We start from the raw sequence: 16251 nt of genomic DNA on the forward strand, positions 1-16251 counted from the left end.
GGTCTGACTGCAATATGTTTATAGTGCTTTACATTATGTGATTATGATATTTTTGAAACTTAAAACCATGCTATTAAATGTTGGCCTGTGCACTGATACTCCAGTTGCAACCTGACGAGGACTCTGGGTATCTCCGTAAGTCCGTAAAAGCCGGCAGGAATATGATGATGATGATGATGGCATGATATTTTTATATGATGATGTTAAATGTTCCATTTTGTATTGTTATTATAAACTGTTGCAGGAGTAAGCGTCATAGTTGGAGAATGCTCCAGCTGTGAACCTTACTGAGATTTTCCCCAAAATCTCACCCCCCTTGACCATCCATTTCAGGAAAAGATGAAAGAAAGTAATAAGAAAGTTATGTGGGAATGAAAGGGTAAGAGACTGGTACGTAAAGAAGAAGAAACTCCACCTACCTGGGAAGAGAAACTAAAGGATCTAACAGATAGAGGCCTATGGACTGAGGCTATGAAATTATTAATAGAAGCTTTTCCACATTATGATTTCGATGAAGCACTAAGTACACAATGGCTAGAGGAACCACAACCACATTATGACTGGGCTTATGATGCGGCATAAATTATGTTTTTATTTATGATTAGTTAATCTTTTTGGGATTACATTAAATAATGTTTAGTGTTATTTATTTTGTATTGACGTTTTAACGCTTTTAATTTTATATGGAATAAGTATGGTTATGTGTTTCCATTCCGCACTCTGATATTTGCATTCGTAAAGTTTAAATTTAGACTTCCGCGCGTAGAATGCATGATGAAGGTGCACCCTATATGTATTTACATTTGGGGTGTTACATTTATGGTATCAGAGCAAAATTTCGGATTAGGATGGAACACTAACCATTTGCTGTATCTATGTACAGCAAGATGCCTCCACGAAGAACCCCTACGCAAGATATACAAGGACAAATTAACACGTTGCGGGACACCATCACCCAATTACAAACCAACACGGGAGATATGTTTCAGAATATAATGAATGAGATCAGAAGGAACCCAAATGCTAATGCAAACAATAACGGAGCAAGCGGCTCGGGAACAGGAGCCGGGGGTCATGGTGAAGGACCCCGACCTCCTCCAGGAAACGGTGTGGCAGGTCAAGATAACCAAGGACTACTGTTGACGTTTAGAAAGCACAAACCACCCTCCTTTCAAGGAAGTCCTGACTCAATGGCAGCTGTACAATGGCTGCAAGCAATGGACAAGATTTTTCGAGTTATCCAATGCACCGACGATCAGAAGGTGCTATTCTCGACGTACATGCTGGAAGGAGATGCTCACCACTGGTGGGCGAATGCGTCCCAACCGTTGGAAATGCAGAATGCGGTTATAACTTGGGCCGTGTTCGAGGAAATGTTCTTGGAGAAATACTTTCCGATGTCAATTCGGGATAGTAAACAAGGAGAATTTGACAAACTGGTTCAAGGAACGATGACGGTGGACCAGTATCATGCTAAGTTTAATGAGTTACTAAGATTGGCAACGTACAGAGGAGCAATGCCTTTACCAGACTTTCTGATGGCGAAGTTTCGAAGGGGTCTGAATCCCAGAATTGCTGAGCTAGTAGCCGGCAACGACCCATGTGACTTTGCAACCCTAATCAATCGATGCAGAAGAGTGGAAGCTATTGGCCAACAGAAGAAACCCGTGGAAGCTAGCGGGAATGGTTATAAAGGAAAGACTGGACCATGGCGAGGAAACAACGGAGGAAAGCCCTGGCAGCCCAGGCGAGATGACAACAAGTTCAAGAGACCCGGAAACTACCGGGGAAACAACAGCCACAACAACAAACCTCCGAACTGTCCAAAATGCAAGAAGCCCCATTACGGTAACTGTCTAAGTGGAACCCCAAACTGCTACAAGTGTGGAAAAGAAGGACACTATGTCAAGAACTGTCCACTATGGGGAAACCAACAAGCAACAGAAGAAGCACCAAGGATGGGCAGAGTTTACACCCTCGATCAACACACGGCAGACCAGGCAGCTGAATTGGTCAAAGGTACGATCTATATTTGCCATGAAAATTTAGATGTACTATTTGATTCTGGTGCTACGAATTCGTTTGTCGCCGATTATATGGCGAAAGCGTACGATTTATTTACTGATAGACTGCAAGTACCTATGCGGATCATGACCGCGACGGGAAAAGTTGCTAAGGCGTACCTACTATGTAGAGACGTCGCATTTATCTATGAAGGAAAGAAGTACAAACAGGACTTCATAGTCCTCCCACTAGAGAAGATCAATGTGATTCTAGGGATGGACTGGCTCGCCAAGCAGCGAGTGGTGATTGACTGCAGCAATCGCAGTTTGATTATCAGCAAAGAAGGAGCAGAAGAAAACTCAGCGCCTGAAACAGGAGAATGCTCCATGATGATGATGGGAACTCTTGTAGGAGAAGAAGAAATACCACTGTCCAACATTCTAGTGGTTAAGGAGTTTGAGGATGTTTTTCCCGATGATATCACCAATTTCCCTCCAGAACGAGAGGTACAATTTTCAATTGAGCTAGTACCGGAAACTGGGCCAATTTCAATTGCGCCCTACCGTATGTCACCACTTGAACTTGTGGAATTAAAGAAGCAATTGGAAGACTTAATAAAGAAAAATTTTATCAGACCCAGTGTGTCTCCATGGGGAGCGCCAATATTATTTGTGAAGAAGAAGGACGGGTCAATGAGACTATGCACGGATTACCGACAGCTCAACAAGGTTACTGTGAAGAACAAGTACCCACTGCCTCGTATTGAGGACTTAATTGATCAGCTGAGAGGTGCAAGAGTATTTTCAAAGATCGATCTCCGATCAGGATATCATCAGATCCGGATCAAGCCGGAAGACGTTCCGAAGACAGCATTCAGATCAAGATATGGGCACTACGAGTACCTGGTCATTCCTTTCGGACTGAAAAATGCCCCAGCAGTGTTCATGGGGTATATGAATCAAATATTCAAACCTTATCTGGATCAATTTGTTGTCGTGTTTATCGATGACATATTGATATACTCAAAGAGCAAGGAGGAGCATGAGGAGCATCTGAGAATCGTGCTGCAAATATTACGGGAGAAACAGCTATACGCCAAACCATCCAAATGTGAATTTTGGCTGCCCGAGATTCAATTCCTTGGGCATGTGATATCAGATAAAGGAGTAGCGGTGGACCCCAGTAAAATCAAAGCAGTAGTTGACTGGGAGCGACCCAAGACGGTCACAGAGATAAGAAGCTTTCTTGGATTGGCAGGGTATTATAGAAGATTTATTGAAGGATTCTCGAAGCGGGTGTTACCACTCACCCGATTGACAAGGAAGGAAGTCCCTTTTGTGTGGACTGATGAATGCGAAGTTTGCTTTCAGGAGTTAAAGAAGATGCTGACGACAGCCTCAGTGCTGACATTACCAAACCCTGAAGAACCATTTGAAGTTTATTGTGATGCCTCAAAGATGGGTTTGGGATGTGTGCTTATGCAAAATGGCAGACCAGTCGCGTACGCATCTCGACAGTTGAAGTCACATGAAGAGAATTATCCCACTCATGATCTTGAGTTGGCAGCAATCGTATTTGCTTTGAAGATATGGCGTCATCACTTATACAGTGCTACTACGACAATATATAGTGACCACAAAAGCCTCAAGTACTTATTTGATCAGAAGGAGCTGAACATGAGACATCGTCGATGGATGGAATTCCTGAAAGATTATGACTTTGAACTAAAGTATCAGCCCGGCAAGGCGAATGTAGTTGCTGATGCCTTGAGCAGAAAAGTCAGAGGAATTGCAAGTATGATGATAGCCGAACAACAATTGATTGAAGATTTCCGAGATTTAAATCTCGCAGTGGTAAACAGTGAATGCGGACAGGAATATTACGCAGTACAAATCCAAGATGAACTCTTAGAGAGGATCAAGGAAGCCCAACAAGCCGTAGATTGTTTGAAACGGTTAAGAAATCAACCTGGAGTTAGTTTAAATTAACAAGGTATAATTACCTTTCAAGGGAAAATTGTCGTCCCTACACGACTCTTGAGAGATGAAGTGATGGAAATAGCCCACAAGAGTCAGTACTCGATTCACCCAGGAGCCACCAAAATGTACGCAGACATGAAGAATAATTTCTGGTGGAAAGGAATGAAGAGAGATGTTGGAAGATTCGTAAGCAAATGTATGGTGTGCCAGAAAGTAAAGATAGAGCATCAACGACCAGCGGGCACCCTACAGCCCTTGCATATTCCCGAATGGAAATGGCAAAGTATTTCTATGGACTTTGTAACCAGTCTACCCAGAACTCAAGCAGGCAACGATGCCATCTGGGTAGTGGTCGACAGATTGACCAAGTCAGCACACTTTATACCGGTGAAAGGAACGTACACGACAGAGAAGCTGGCTCAAATTTATGTGAAGGAGATTGTAAGAATGCACGGAGTACCAGAAAGTATAATCAGTGATCGGGATCCTAAGTTTACATCCCGATTCTGGTATTCATTACAGCAGGCGTTCGGAACTCAATTACGATTGAGTACGGCGTACCATCCGCAGACAGACGGACAGACTGAAAGAACAATACAGACACTGGAAGACATGTTAAGAGCTTGCGCTTTAGAAAGAGAAGGTTGTTGGGATCAGTATCTGCCTTTGGCAGAATTTTCTTACAACAACAGTCATCATGCAAGTATAGGAATGGCCCCGTATGAAGCTCTGTATGGAAGAAGGTGTCGAACACCTGTATGCTGGGAAGAAGTGGGCGATAAAGAAATGTTTGGGCCAGATATGGTGAACGAAACAACTAAGCAGATAAAGATGATTCGTGACAGGATGCAGAAGGCTCAGGACAGACAAAAGAGTTATTATGATTTGAAGCACCGACCCCTAGACTTTGAAGTAGGGGAACATGTATTTGTTAAGCTCTCTCCTATTACAGGTATTGGAAGAGCACTCGGTGTAAGAAAGTTAAGTCCGCGTTATATCGGTCCTTATCAGATTCTGAAAAGGGTGGGGCCGGTAGCTTATCAGTTGGCATTACCTCCAAATTTGGCAAATCTTCACGATGTATTTCATGTTAGCCAATTGAAGAAATATGTAGCCGATCCCTCACATGTTGTATTACCGGATGAAGTGGAAGTACGACCTAATTTGAAGATCCCGGTGGTACCAATCAAGATTCTGGATAGAGAAGAGAAGCAGCTTTGCAGCAAGGTGATACCCATGGTAAAAGTGCAATGGCAAGGAAGGACTCCCGAAGAAGCAACTTGGGAGCGAGAAGATGAGATTAGACAGAAGTACCCCGAGTTATAGTAATTTTCGGGACGAAAATTTTATTAGTGGGGGAGGATATAACAACCCTAAATATTGTATCATGATTAATGAAGAATTATGATAATTAATAAACGAGACATTTCAGATGAAATAGTTTATGATTAAGTAAATTAGAAGTATGGGTCCAATGGACCAAAGACATAAGCATTAGGGATCCAATGAATTCATGGATCAAAGTATAACCCAACAAAGGAAGTTTTAATTCCATTTAATGTGGACAAGTCCAAGTGATACAAAGAAAGCTCTATATGATAAAGTAAAGTCCAATAAGGTAAATGAAACCCAAATCAAGTTAAAGCCCAAAGTAAGGCCATGACATAATAAACCTAAAGAAGTACTATATGACTAGGAATTAAATTAGAATTCTTTCTCTACAAGCAAGAAGCCCACGGTTTTACTAGAGAAAACAAGCTCTAAGAAGTCAATTTAAAGTGTCATAAAATCATGGAAAAATAGGCACAAATTAGGTCAGGTTAATAGGTTAAAGGTCCATAATCTTAAGGAATAAATCATGGTCCAAAATTAAAGGAAATCTTTTCCTTCCAAGCATTTAAAATCCGCGGCCTAGGTGTAGGAAATGAATTTGATTTTATTTGATTTTCAAGCCATTAAATGCAAATCGAATTTCCTTAAGTCAAGCCAGTCAAATTCCTTTAAACAAGGAAGTTAGGATTATGATGATTAGTAGTCAATCACTTTCCCTAAATCAAGCAAATTGATGACAATATGTCAATCAATCAAATAATTCTGTTTCTTAAATCAAGGGAGCAACTTTTAATGACGATTAGTCACACATCATCAATTCCTTAAATCAAGCAATCACTAAATTTCCTTAATCAAGGAAATTGACATCATGTTCTTGTCCCTAAATTAAGCAATCTAACCTATGACAACAAATCACCACCTTACTCTCATTTAATGTGATCGAAACCTACCAGCAATCAAGTAATGGCAAGGCTTCTAGGTTGCCTATTTGAACAAGCTTTAGTCTCTCCTTTTTCCCTATAGCTGCGGCACTACCAAAGGAAAGAACAAAGAGTTTAGTTCATTTTGTGAAGTCCATGAATGCTTCGAAATGGTGAGTGTGTTAGTGAGAAATACCTAATTGTTCCAAGATCAAATACAAGCCTGGATCTTAGTCCTTCTTCCTAACAATTCCACCAAAGAACCCTTCATCTCTAAGCAAGAAAATCCCTCTTCTCCTCTCTTTAAGCTTGCGGCCTTGTATGTTCAAGGAGGAAGGAAGTTCATTCAAGAAGATTCAAAGTAGTCAAAGGTCAAGAAGTGTTTCCTTAAGTCGTTGATCATCATCAAAGGTAAGCCTATGAACCTTCTTGGTTAGGAATGACATGTAAAAGCATGAAAGTGATATCCTAAGTATATGATCCCTAGAAGGCCGAACCATGTATGATAATTATAAGCATGAAGAGATGTTTAAATGATATGAAAGATGATGAAATGATGATGTTAGATTAGCATGTTTAGTAGCCTAGGTTCTAAATCAATTTTGCATGATCATAACCTTAGTTGGCCGAATATATAAGATGATGTTTTGAATGATGCTCTAGGATTTAAATATGATAAATTATCAATAATGTTAGAAGCATGTTTTAGAAGTAATCCCTTAGGTTTTTTAGGGCAATAAGGCCGAATGGTATGTAGCTAAAAGAGGTTTTATTTGATTAATGTTGAAAGGATATAACCATGTTAAGTTAATAATATAATTGAAAGCATGTTTTAAAAATTATATTCCTAGATGTTTATCTATGGTGGCCGAACCTATACATGCCTAGAATGAAATCTTTAATAATTCTATTAAGTGTTATGATGACCTAATAATGTCCTAAAACCTACACAAGTGGGTAAGTAAGCAAAACAACTCCTCTAGGTAATTAAACCTGCAAAGCCGAGACCTATACATGGATAAAACACAAATGTTGAATGTTATATAAGTTACTAAAAGATGATATGATGATGTTAGGGAGTCAAGGGAGCAAACAGGCAAGTAAAGAGATCAAAAGTTGAAAGTATACAAGTAAAGAACGACAAGCACAGTAAGTGTTTACAGTTGTTGAAGTAATCTCTCTATGTATGCCACCATTATGAAATTATGATAAGTTATGGTCTGACTGCAATATGTTTATAGTGCTTTACATTATGTGATTATGATATTTTTGAAACTTAAAACCATGCTATTAAATGTTGGCTTGTGCACTGATACTCCAGTTGCAACCTGACGAGGACTCTGGGTATCTCCGTAAGTCCGTAAAAGCCGGCAGGAATATGATGATGATGATGATGGCATGATATTTTTATATGATGATGTTAAATGTTCCATTTTGTATTGTTATTATAAATTGTTGCAGGAGTAAGCGTCATAGTTGGAGAATGCTCCAGCTGTGAACCTTACTGAGATTTTCCCCAAAATCTCACCCCCCTTGACCACCCATTTCAGGAAAAGATGAAAGAAAGTAATAAGAAAGTTATGTGGGAAAGAAAGGGTAAGAGACTGGTACGTAAAGAAGAAGAAACTCCACCTACCTGGGAAGAGAAACTAAAGGATCTAACAGATAGAGGCCTATGGACTGAGGCTATGAAATTATTAATAGAAGCTTTTCCACATTATGATTTCGATGAAGCACTAAGTACACAATGGCTAGAGGAACCACAACCACATTATGACTGGGCTTATGATGCGGCATAAATTATGTTTTTATTTATGATTAGTTAATCTTTTTGGGATTACATTAAATAATGTTTTGTGTTATTTATTTTGTATTGACGTTTTAACGCTTTTAATTGTATATGGAATAAGTATGGTTATGTGTTTCCATTCCGCACTCTGATATTTGCATTCGTAAAGTTTAAATTTAGACTTCCGCGCGTTGAATGCATGATGAAGGTACACCCTATATGTATTTACATTTGGGGTGTTACATTTATGGTATCAGAGCAAAAATGTGTTGATAACTCAATTTCTGATAAGATTCTTATGTGCAAAGCTAATTCACCTATAAAGTCAATTGTATTAGAAAAGATTATTTTCTTTTATTTATCTAGATTCATTAGCTGTTTTACTGTTTGGTTGGTGATGTGGTTGTAATATATTTGATTTTCCAAGTTAAAATACTAAGCTTTAAGGTCCAAAGAGCATACTTATCAATACATTTTATGGATTAATTGTTAGTTTTTCATTTTCAATGTTATTTCTCACTCAAGTTTATATTTGGATAGGAATTTAGCATGAAAAATGAGAATTTGCGCAGAAGGAAAAATTGGATCAGATGGGTGGCGCTATCAGCGCGGAATAAATGCATTTCCAGTGAAAAATCCGCGCCATCAGCGCGGAAGAAGTATGACCGGCGCTGATAGCGTGGATTAATTCAAATTCAGTACAAAAAGGCGCCATCAGCGCCGATTTTCGAGCAGGAAGACACCGTGTTTTGAACGCGTGCGTGCAAAATTAAAAAGGGGGATCAGAAGACAAAAATGATAGAGAGGGAGAGCTTGAAAAGAACTTCTGGAGCTTTTTGCGGAGATTGATCTTGGAGATTATTTTCTCTTCCTTTTGAATTCTTATTCTTCTTTTATGAATCATTGTAATTCAGCTATGACCATGTCTGGCTAGTTTCCTTCATTGTGGGTAGGGTCACAGTTGGTTAAAAAGCCAACTCTTAAAACCTATCACCCAATACTTAGGACAAAAAAAGGTAAAATAATATAGGATAATATATTTATGGGATTAAAGTGTCTGCTGTAACTTTAGATAAAAGTGCCTGCTGTGCAATTAAACAGTGTCGTTTTGGTCTTTTTTTAAAAGTCAAATTGCTTACTGTGCAACTCTTCCGTATTCATCTTGTTCGCATGCCAGTTTCTTTTTCCCTTTATTCTAATTAGTTATGTTATTTATTCTTATTCCTATTATTTTAAAAAATAAAGACATCTAAACTTAATCACAAAAATGATTAGTTAACCTATTTCAGAATTTGAGCTCAAATAAACCCCTTAAAAGTAGAGAAAAGGATTTGTCCTTTTAAAGGACAGAACCTTGTGTCCTATTGGTTTTTGACACTATATCTTACTGTTAAGACATAGTTATAATATGAAAAATTACTTTTTTTTCTCCTTTCCTCAGTCACTTCAACTGACGTGTAGAGAGAGAAAAAATAACTTTTCATGAAAATAGTTTTTTATGTTATAACTATGTCTTACCGGTAAGACATAATGTTAAAAACTAGAAAGACATAATTTGTGTTATTTAAAAGGATACACACTTAACTCTTGAAAATAACAATCATGAAACCAAATGAATAACAGGTCTATAGTTATGGAATATGAAGGTTTATTAAACTATTGTGTTTTGGGTTATTGAAAACACAAAAAATAGTCAAAAACCTAATTCCCAAATGTGAGAACTTTCCTTCGTGCTTATGGTTGTTGCAAATAAGGGAGATGTTCTCTAACGTGAGATATTGAAAATTTAAGGAATAGAGAAAATGAAAGAGAAGACGAAGGACAATGCTTATTATACATATAATTATTATATTTGATTGTTTTCATATTTTTAGGACAATGTTTGGTTCATTACTTATTATGTTGTAGGAGAAAAGTGAAATTCTTATGTTTGAAATGCTTACCGAAAAGATTAGTGTATTTTTATATTTTTTATTTGATATATAATCAATGATAATTGTTCATTTGAATTTTCAATGTTATGTGATATTATTTAGTACATAATTTAGATCATTATGCTACAATTCATATTAAATTTATTTTCCTAATAAATATTTTAATAATTTAATATGTCAAATTTTCTGGCACCACCTAAATTATTGGGCTGGCTCCGCAACTGCATATAAGTTTACTTATGCATGTTAGTTAATGGAACTCCTCTTGCTTTATCATTTGAAAATAAATTAATGATGACATGAGCAAAAATGTGTTGATAACTCAATTTCTGATAAGATTCTTATGTGCAAAGCTAATTCACCTATAAAGTCAATTGTATTAGAAAAGATTATTTTCTTTTATTTATCTAGATTCATTAGTTGTTTTACTGTTTGGTTGGTGATGTGGTTTTAATATATTTGATTTTCCAAGTTAAAATACTAAGCTTTAAGGTCAAAAGAGCATAATTATCAATACATTTTATGGATTAATTGTTAGTTTTTCATTTTCAATGTTATTTCTCACTCAAGTTTATATTTGGATAGGAATTTAGCATGAAAAATGAGAATTTGCGCAGAAGGAAAATTTGGATCAGATGGGCGGCGCTATCAGCGCGGAATAAATGCATTTTCAGTGAAAAATCCGCGCCATCAGCGCGGAAGAAGTATGACCGACGCTGATAGCGTGGATTAATTCAAATTCAGTACAAAAAGGCGCCATCAGCGCCGATTTTCGAGCAGGAAGACACCGTGTTTTGAACGCGTGCGTGCAAAATTAAAAAGGGGGATCAGAAGACAAAAATGATAGAGAGGGAGAGCTTGAAAAGAACTTCTGGAGCTTTTTGCGGAGATTGATCTTGGAGATTATTTTCTCTTCCTTTTGAATTCTTATTCTTCTTTTATGAATCATTGTAATTCAGCTATGACCATGTCTGGCTAGTTTCCTTCATTGTGGGTAGGGTCACAGTTGGTTAAAAAGCCAACTCTTAAAACCTATCACCCAATACTTAGGACAAAAAAAGGTAAAATAATATAGGATAATATATTTATGGGATTAAAGTGTCTGCTGTAACTTTAGATAAAAGTGCCTGCTGTGCAATTAAACAGTGTCGTTTTGGTCTTTTTTTAAAAGTCAAATTGCTTACTGTGCAACTCTTCCGTATTCATCTTGTTCGCATGCCAGTTTCTTTTTCCCTTAATGGCAGTGTGATATTAAGGGAAAAAGCGTTGGAAAGATCATTCAGTAATTTGACTATCTTTACTGACATATGAATTAATCGCATCGAGAGAATGACATGTTTTGGTCGGAGTGGGTGATCGCGGAACCCAATTAAAATGGCGACAATAACAAAAAAAAAATGGAATGCAATAAAGTTAATATTACATGATGCTAAATGCACGATTGAACAGTTAACTTATAGTCTATTCTATAGAATGCATAATATAAATAACTGGTGTAAACGAACGCCATAATATGACAATCGAAGAGTTAAAAAGATTCGCCCCATCTAAGAAGAGGGGGAACAAGAGGTAGACTTCCGCAAAGATTTAAAATGGCATTACCTAATTGCAGTAGGGCATAAGCGGGTGCCTTCCTGGTTGATCTTTCCAACGCTTTTTCCCTTAATATCACACTGCCATTAAGGGAAAAAAGAAACTGGCATGCGAACGAGATGAATACAGAAGAGTTGCACAGTAAGTAATTTGATTTTTAAAAAAAGACCAAAACGACACCGTTTAACAGCACAGCAGGCACTCTTATGTAAAGTTATAGCAGAAACTTTAATCCCTATATTTATTGGGGAAAAAAGTATCTAATGTTTCTTTAGACAACTTTGTCTAATGTTCATTGAAACGACGTAGTTTTATGGTTGAAAAATTAAAAAAATAGAATGAAAAAGACTATTATAACCCTGAAATAAATTAAAATTACAAAAACACCATGATTTCCGCTCCAAAACGACGTCGTTTTGGTGAACATGATATAAAGTTATCTAAAGTAACTTTAGAAAAAATAAACCCATATTTATTATGTAGGAGGAAAATAAAAGAATTTCATGCACATACAACAATAGATGAAGAGCTCGTTAATTTTTGTTTCTCTCTCTTTGATTGCTATCTCTCTCTTTTGATTGCTGTCTATGCAGGAAAACTTTTTATTTTCCTGTTTAAATGACAAATATATTACCCAATAATATAACCTTCTCTCATACAATTGGCTTTATGTGTCGGAGAATCAACTTTGTACATAACAACCTTATCAGAATTTGAGTTATCAACACATTTTTGCTCTTGTCATCATTAATTTATTATGAATTGATAAAGGAAGAGGAGCTTCATTAACTAGCATGCATAAGTAAACTTAATATGTCAACCACGGGAATTAAAGAAACAAAATACAACTGCTAAAGAATTAAAAGAATGAGATATACGATGATCACTTTGAGTGAATTAAAATAATTAACAAGTTTATTTAAATATATGAAATGCACTGAATAAAGAAAGAATATGATAGGGATTTGATATTACATCTCAACCTAAAATTAAGGTATTTGATGTATCATATTTAATTTATTCCTTTGAAATGCAGATTGACCACACTTAAATTCCCAATAGTATTTAAGAGAAATCTTTGTCATCGACTATTGTTTTGTTCTTAAAACTATATATATAACTAGAGAAAAATGTGTGTCATTTTAAATGACATACCTTATGTCCTTTTATTTTATAAAGAGGTGTGACAATAGTTGTTAAAAAATCGATTTATCACTACGGTTTTACATTTTTACGATTTTTTTCATCAAAACGATTTTATCAATATTTCAAACGTTTTTACGTTTTTATGATTTTTTATGATTTTTTACATTACGATTTTAAATTTTACGATTTTTTAATCTCTCTCCGATTTTGCTTAATTTTTTTTTCTTCCATGATTTATCTTTTTTTTTTACTTAAAATGACATAATTTTATGTCCTTTAAAATAGTACACATTTTTTCCATATAACTATTATTATTAGAATTAATTTACTTCTGTGTCTGAGTTCTCGTCACCATTTCTTCCATGAATCCTTGTCGATCTTTTTCTCAATTGCTGGCAGTCTGGCACTTTTGAGCGAATAAACTAGATTCAGTAGTGTTGACATTTTTCTGTAAAAAATAAAAGTAAAAATAAAAATAAAAAAAAAAAATTTGCTGAAGGAATCTTCGCTTAATTAGGGTCAATTAAGAAAAGAATAGACAGAACATCAAACAAGTGATGTTGGCCATATCAAATACTCATCACATCTGAATGCATGTATAAAGAATTAATTCACGGGTTACACACAACATTTAGGCTTTGAAATTCATAATTTCAAAAAGAATAAAAGTTTATGATGTGTATGTAAAAGGTCCATAGGCTAAGTGGTAATTTGGCTTGAAAGAAAAGAGAACGAGCTGCATTAAGGATATGTTGGTGTTTACGTTCTGCAACCCCATTTTGTTGGGGTGATTCAACACAAGAACGTTGATGTTCAATCCCTTTTGAGAGATAGAAATCAGTCATAAGGAATTCAGCTCCATTATCACTTCTGATGATTTTTATGGAGGATTTGAATTGATTTTCAACATAGGTAGTAAAGTGTTTTAAATTGTTTCGTGCCTCAGCTTTGTTCTTTAAAAGAATAGCCCATGTAAAACGTAAATATCGATGGCCATGTAAAGAAGTTGTGGAGAAGGGACCCCAAATGTCAGTATGTATTAATTGGAAAGGAAATGTAGTTTTGATTGTACTAGAAATGTAAGGTAATTTTCTTTGTTTTGAGAAATGACATATATCACAGGGATCTATTTTATTACATGAAATGAAAGGGAAGTAGATGGACATGGTCTTCATGACTGGTTCAGAAGGATGACCAAGTCTTTGGTGCCATATCAATGCATCATTGGAGTTCACTTTATTGCAGAAACTTTTCTTTACAGATCCTTCATGTGTCTTCAATATGTAGAGTCCATCTAATTGTTTAGCTGAACCAATCGTCTGGTTGGTTGATATCTGTTGGATGAAACAAGTTAAGTCATGAAAAAGAATGTAGGATTGGGTGTCTTGAAGAAGTTTGGTTACTGAAATCAAATTGACACGAAAGGATGGTACATAGAGAACATTTTTAAGAACTAAAGAATCAGAAATTCTTGCTGTGCCTGATTGTGTTGTGGTAATTTGAGTGCCATTTGGAAGTGTGATGTGTATGGGATTTATGGATTGGACACATGAAAGATTAGAGAAAATATATGTGATGTGATCTGTAGCTCCAGTGTCCAGAATCCAATGGTTTGATTTTATACCTGATACTGTGTTACCTATATTGAAAGCAGATGAGTGGGTTTGAATCATATTGGATGAGTGAGGCAGCTTTGATCTTTGTAGAAGTTCCAGAATTTCTTGATGTTGTTCTTTTGAAAAGGCAAGATTCAGAGATTCTGGTTCAGGTTCTGGATCAGTATTGTGTACACTATCATCAAATTCTAGTGAAACAAAGTTTGTAGCAGCAGCAGCAGCATATGGTCTTCTGGTTTGGTATCCTGGTGGAAATCCATGCTTGAGATAGCATGTCTCGATGGTATGGTTTGTTCTCTTGCAATATGTGCAAAACTTATTTCCACGACCTCTTCCTTGATTGAAACCTTGGCCTCTTCCTTGATTAAAACCTTGGCCTCTTCCTTGATTGAAACCTTGGTTGAAGTTCTGATTGAAATTTGGATGATATCGAGTCTGTCCTCTGTCTAGTTGTCCTCTGGAATTTTGTTGTTCAGCAATATTGATGAAAGATTGTGAATCTTGGACTCCTATTTTCAGGCGCCTTTCTTGCTGAAGAATCAATGAGAATACTTTGTTAACACATGGAAGAGGGTCTAATAGCATTACTTGAGCTCTCACATGTTCAAATTGGTCATTTAACCCTTTCAAGAATCTTATTACATAGTCCCTTTCACGAGTATCCTTTACTTGTGTTGCTGCTCCACATGCGCAAGATGGTAAAATTGGCTGTAAGCTTTCTAATTCATCCCATAAAATCTTTAATTGGGTGAAGTAATCTGAAACACATTTGTCTCCTTGCTGCAATTTGAAAATTTCATCTTGAAGATCAGAAATTCTAAACATATCAGTTTGAGCAAACCTGTCTTTCAAGTTGTTCCATATATCATCTGCTTTCTCCATCCAAAGCACTGATTGTGCAATGGATTCTGAGATGGATCGATTGAGCCAAGAAATTATCATAGTGTTACACCTTTCCCATGAACCAAATAGAGGACTGTCATCATCTGGTTTCTTGATTGTTCCATTAACAAAACCAAGCTTGTTCTTGGATAGGAGTGCCATACGCATTGATCTTTGCCATGTGTGGAAGTTCTTTCCATTCATTGAAGGAGATACTAAGACCAGCGATGAGCTTTCATTGGGATGTAGGTAATAGGGATTGGATTCTGGTGCTGGTGTTGTATTCTGGTTTGGTACTGCTCTTTGAGTTGGTGCTGATGCTGCATCTTCCATTTTCTTGATTGATGAAAAGAAAACAGAAAATTTCGAAAGGAAGAAGAAGGAAAATCTTTTGAGAAGAATTGGGAACAAGAGAGGGTGAATACCAGAGCTCTAGATGAGCTCTGATACCATATTGAAAACTATATAAAAGATGAAAAAGATTGAATGTATTGAATGAATTCTCAAGGTTACATTGCTGATATATATACAACAGCAATCAAACTAAAGCACGGAAGCAAAGACTCTTTAACTGTAAATAACAGAAATAACTAACATCTAACTAACAGACTTCTAACTAACTGAATTAATTACAAGCTACTGTATATATTAACAAAAAGAACAAGAAGTTAAACGACGTTGCGCCCGGCACATGGAGAGAAAATAAATAAGTGTATTGTATTGATTCAAATAAGGTTGCTGGAGCCTGGAGACAAATTAATACCCGTATTTAAATAAATAAGTGTATTGTATTGATTCAAATAAGGTTGCTGGAGACAAATTAATACCCCTACGTTGATAAAACTGTTGGTCATAGATGAGGCAAGAATCAATTATCCTGATCTGTAGGTAGAAGTCCCAAAAACTAGTTTTTATTACTAATATTTAGACAAAAGTGGGCTCGTTCAAACAAAATCAAAAGCATGCAATAATTGACGTGTGAAAGTTGAACAAGTGAGGATACAAATATGTGTTAGATTTTTTTTAATATTATTTTTGAAAGGGGATTAAAATCCT

The 16251-nt window shown here is 36.3% G+C and overlaps 1 protein-coding gene across 1 annotated transcript; it reads right to left on the minus strand.

Moving 5' to 3' along the window:
- Positions 1-13045: 13045 nt before the first annotated feature.
- On the minus strand, positions 13046-15528 carry LOC133289241 (uncharacterized). Its single transcript, XM_061487142.1, has 3 exons — positions 14131-15528; positions 13862-14031; positions 13046-13145 (listed from the first exon to the last, which is right to left on the minus strand). Exons 1-3 carry the CDS (start codon positions 15526-15528, stop codon positions 13046-13048), a joined length of 1668 nt encoding a protein of 555 aa, XP_061343126.1.
- Positions 15529-16251: the final 723 nt, after the last annotated feature.

The sequence above is a fragment of the Gastrolobium bilobum genome, unplaced genomic scaffold, assembly GCF_033153095.1.
Source record: "Gastrolobium bilobum isolate Gb01-03AN ecotype WA unplaced genomic scaffold, APGP_CSIRO_Gbil_v1 utg40435, whole genome shotgun sequence".
Taxonomy (NCBI): Eukaryota; Viridiplantae; Streptophyta; class Magnoliopsida; order Fabales; family Fabaceae; genus Gastrolobium; species Gastrolobium bilobum.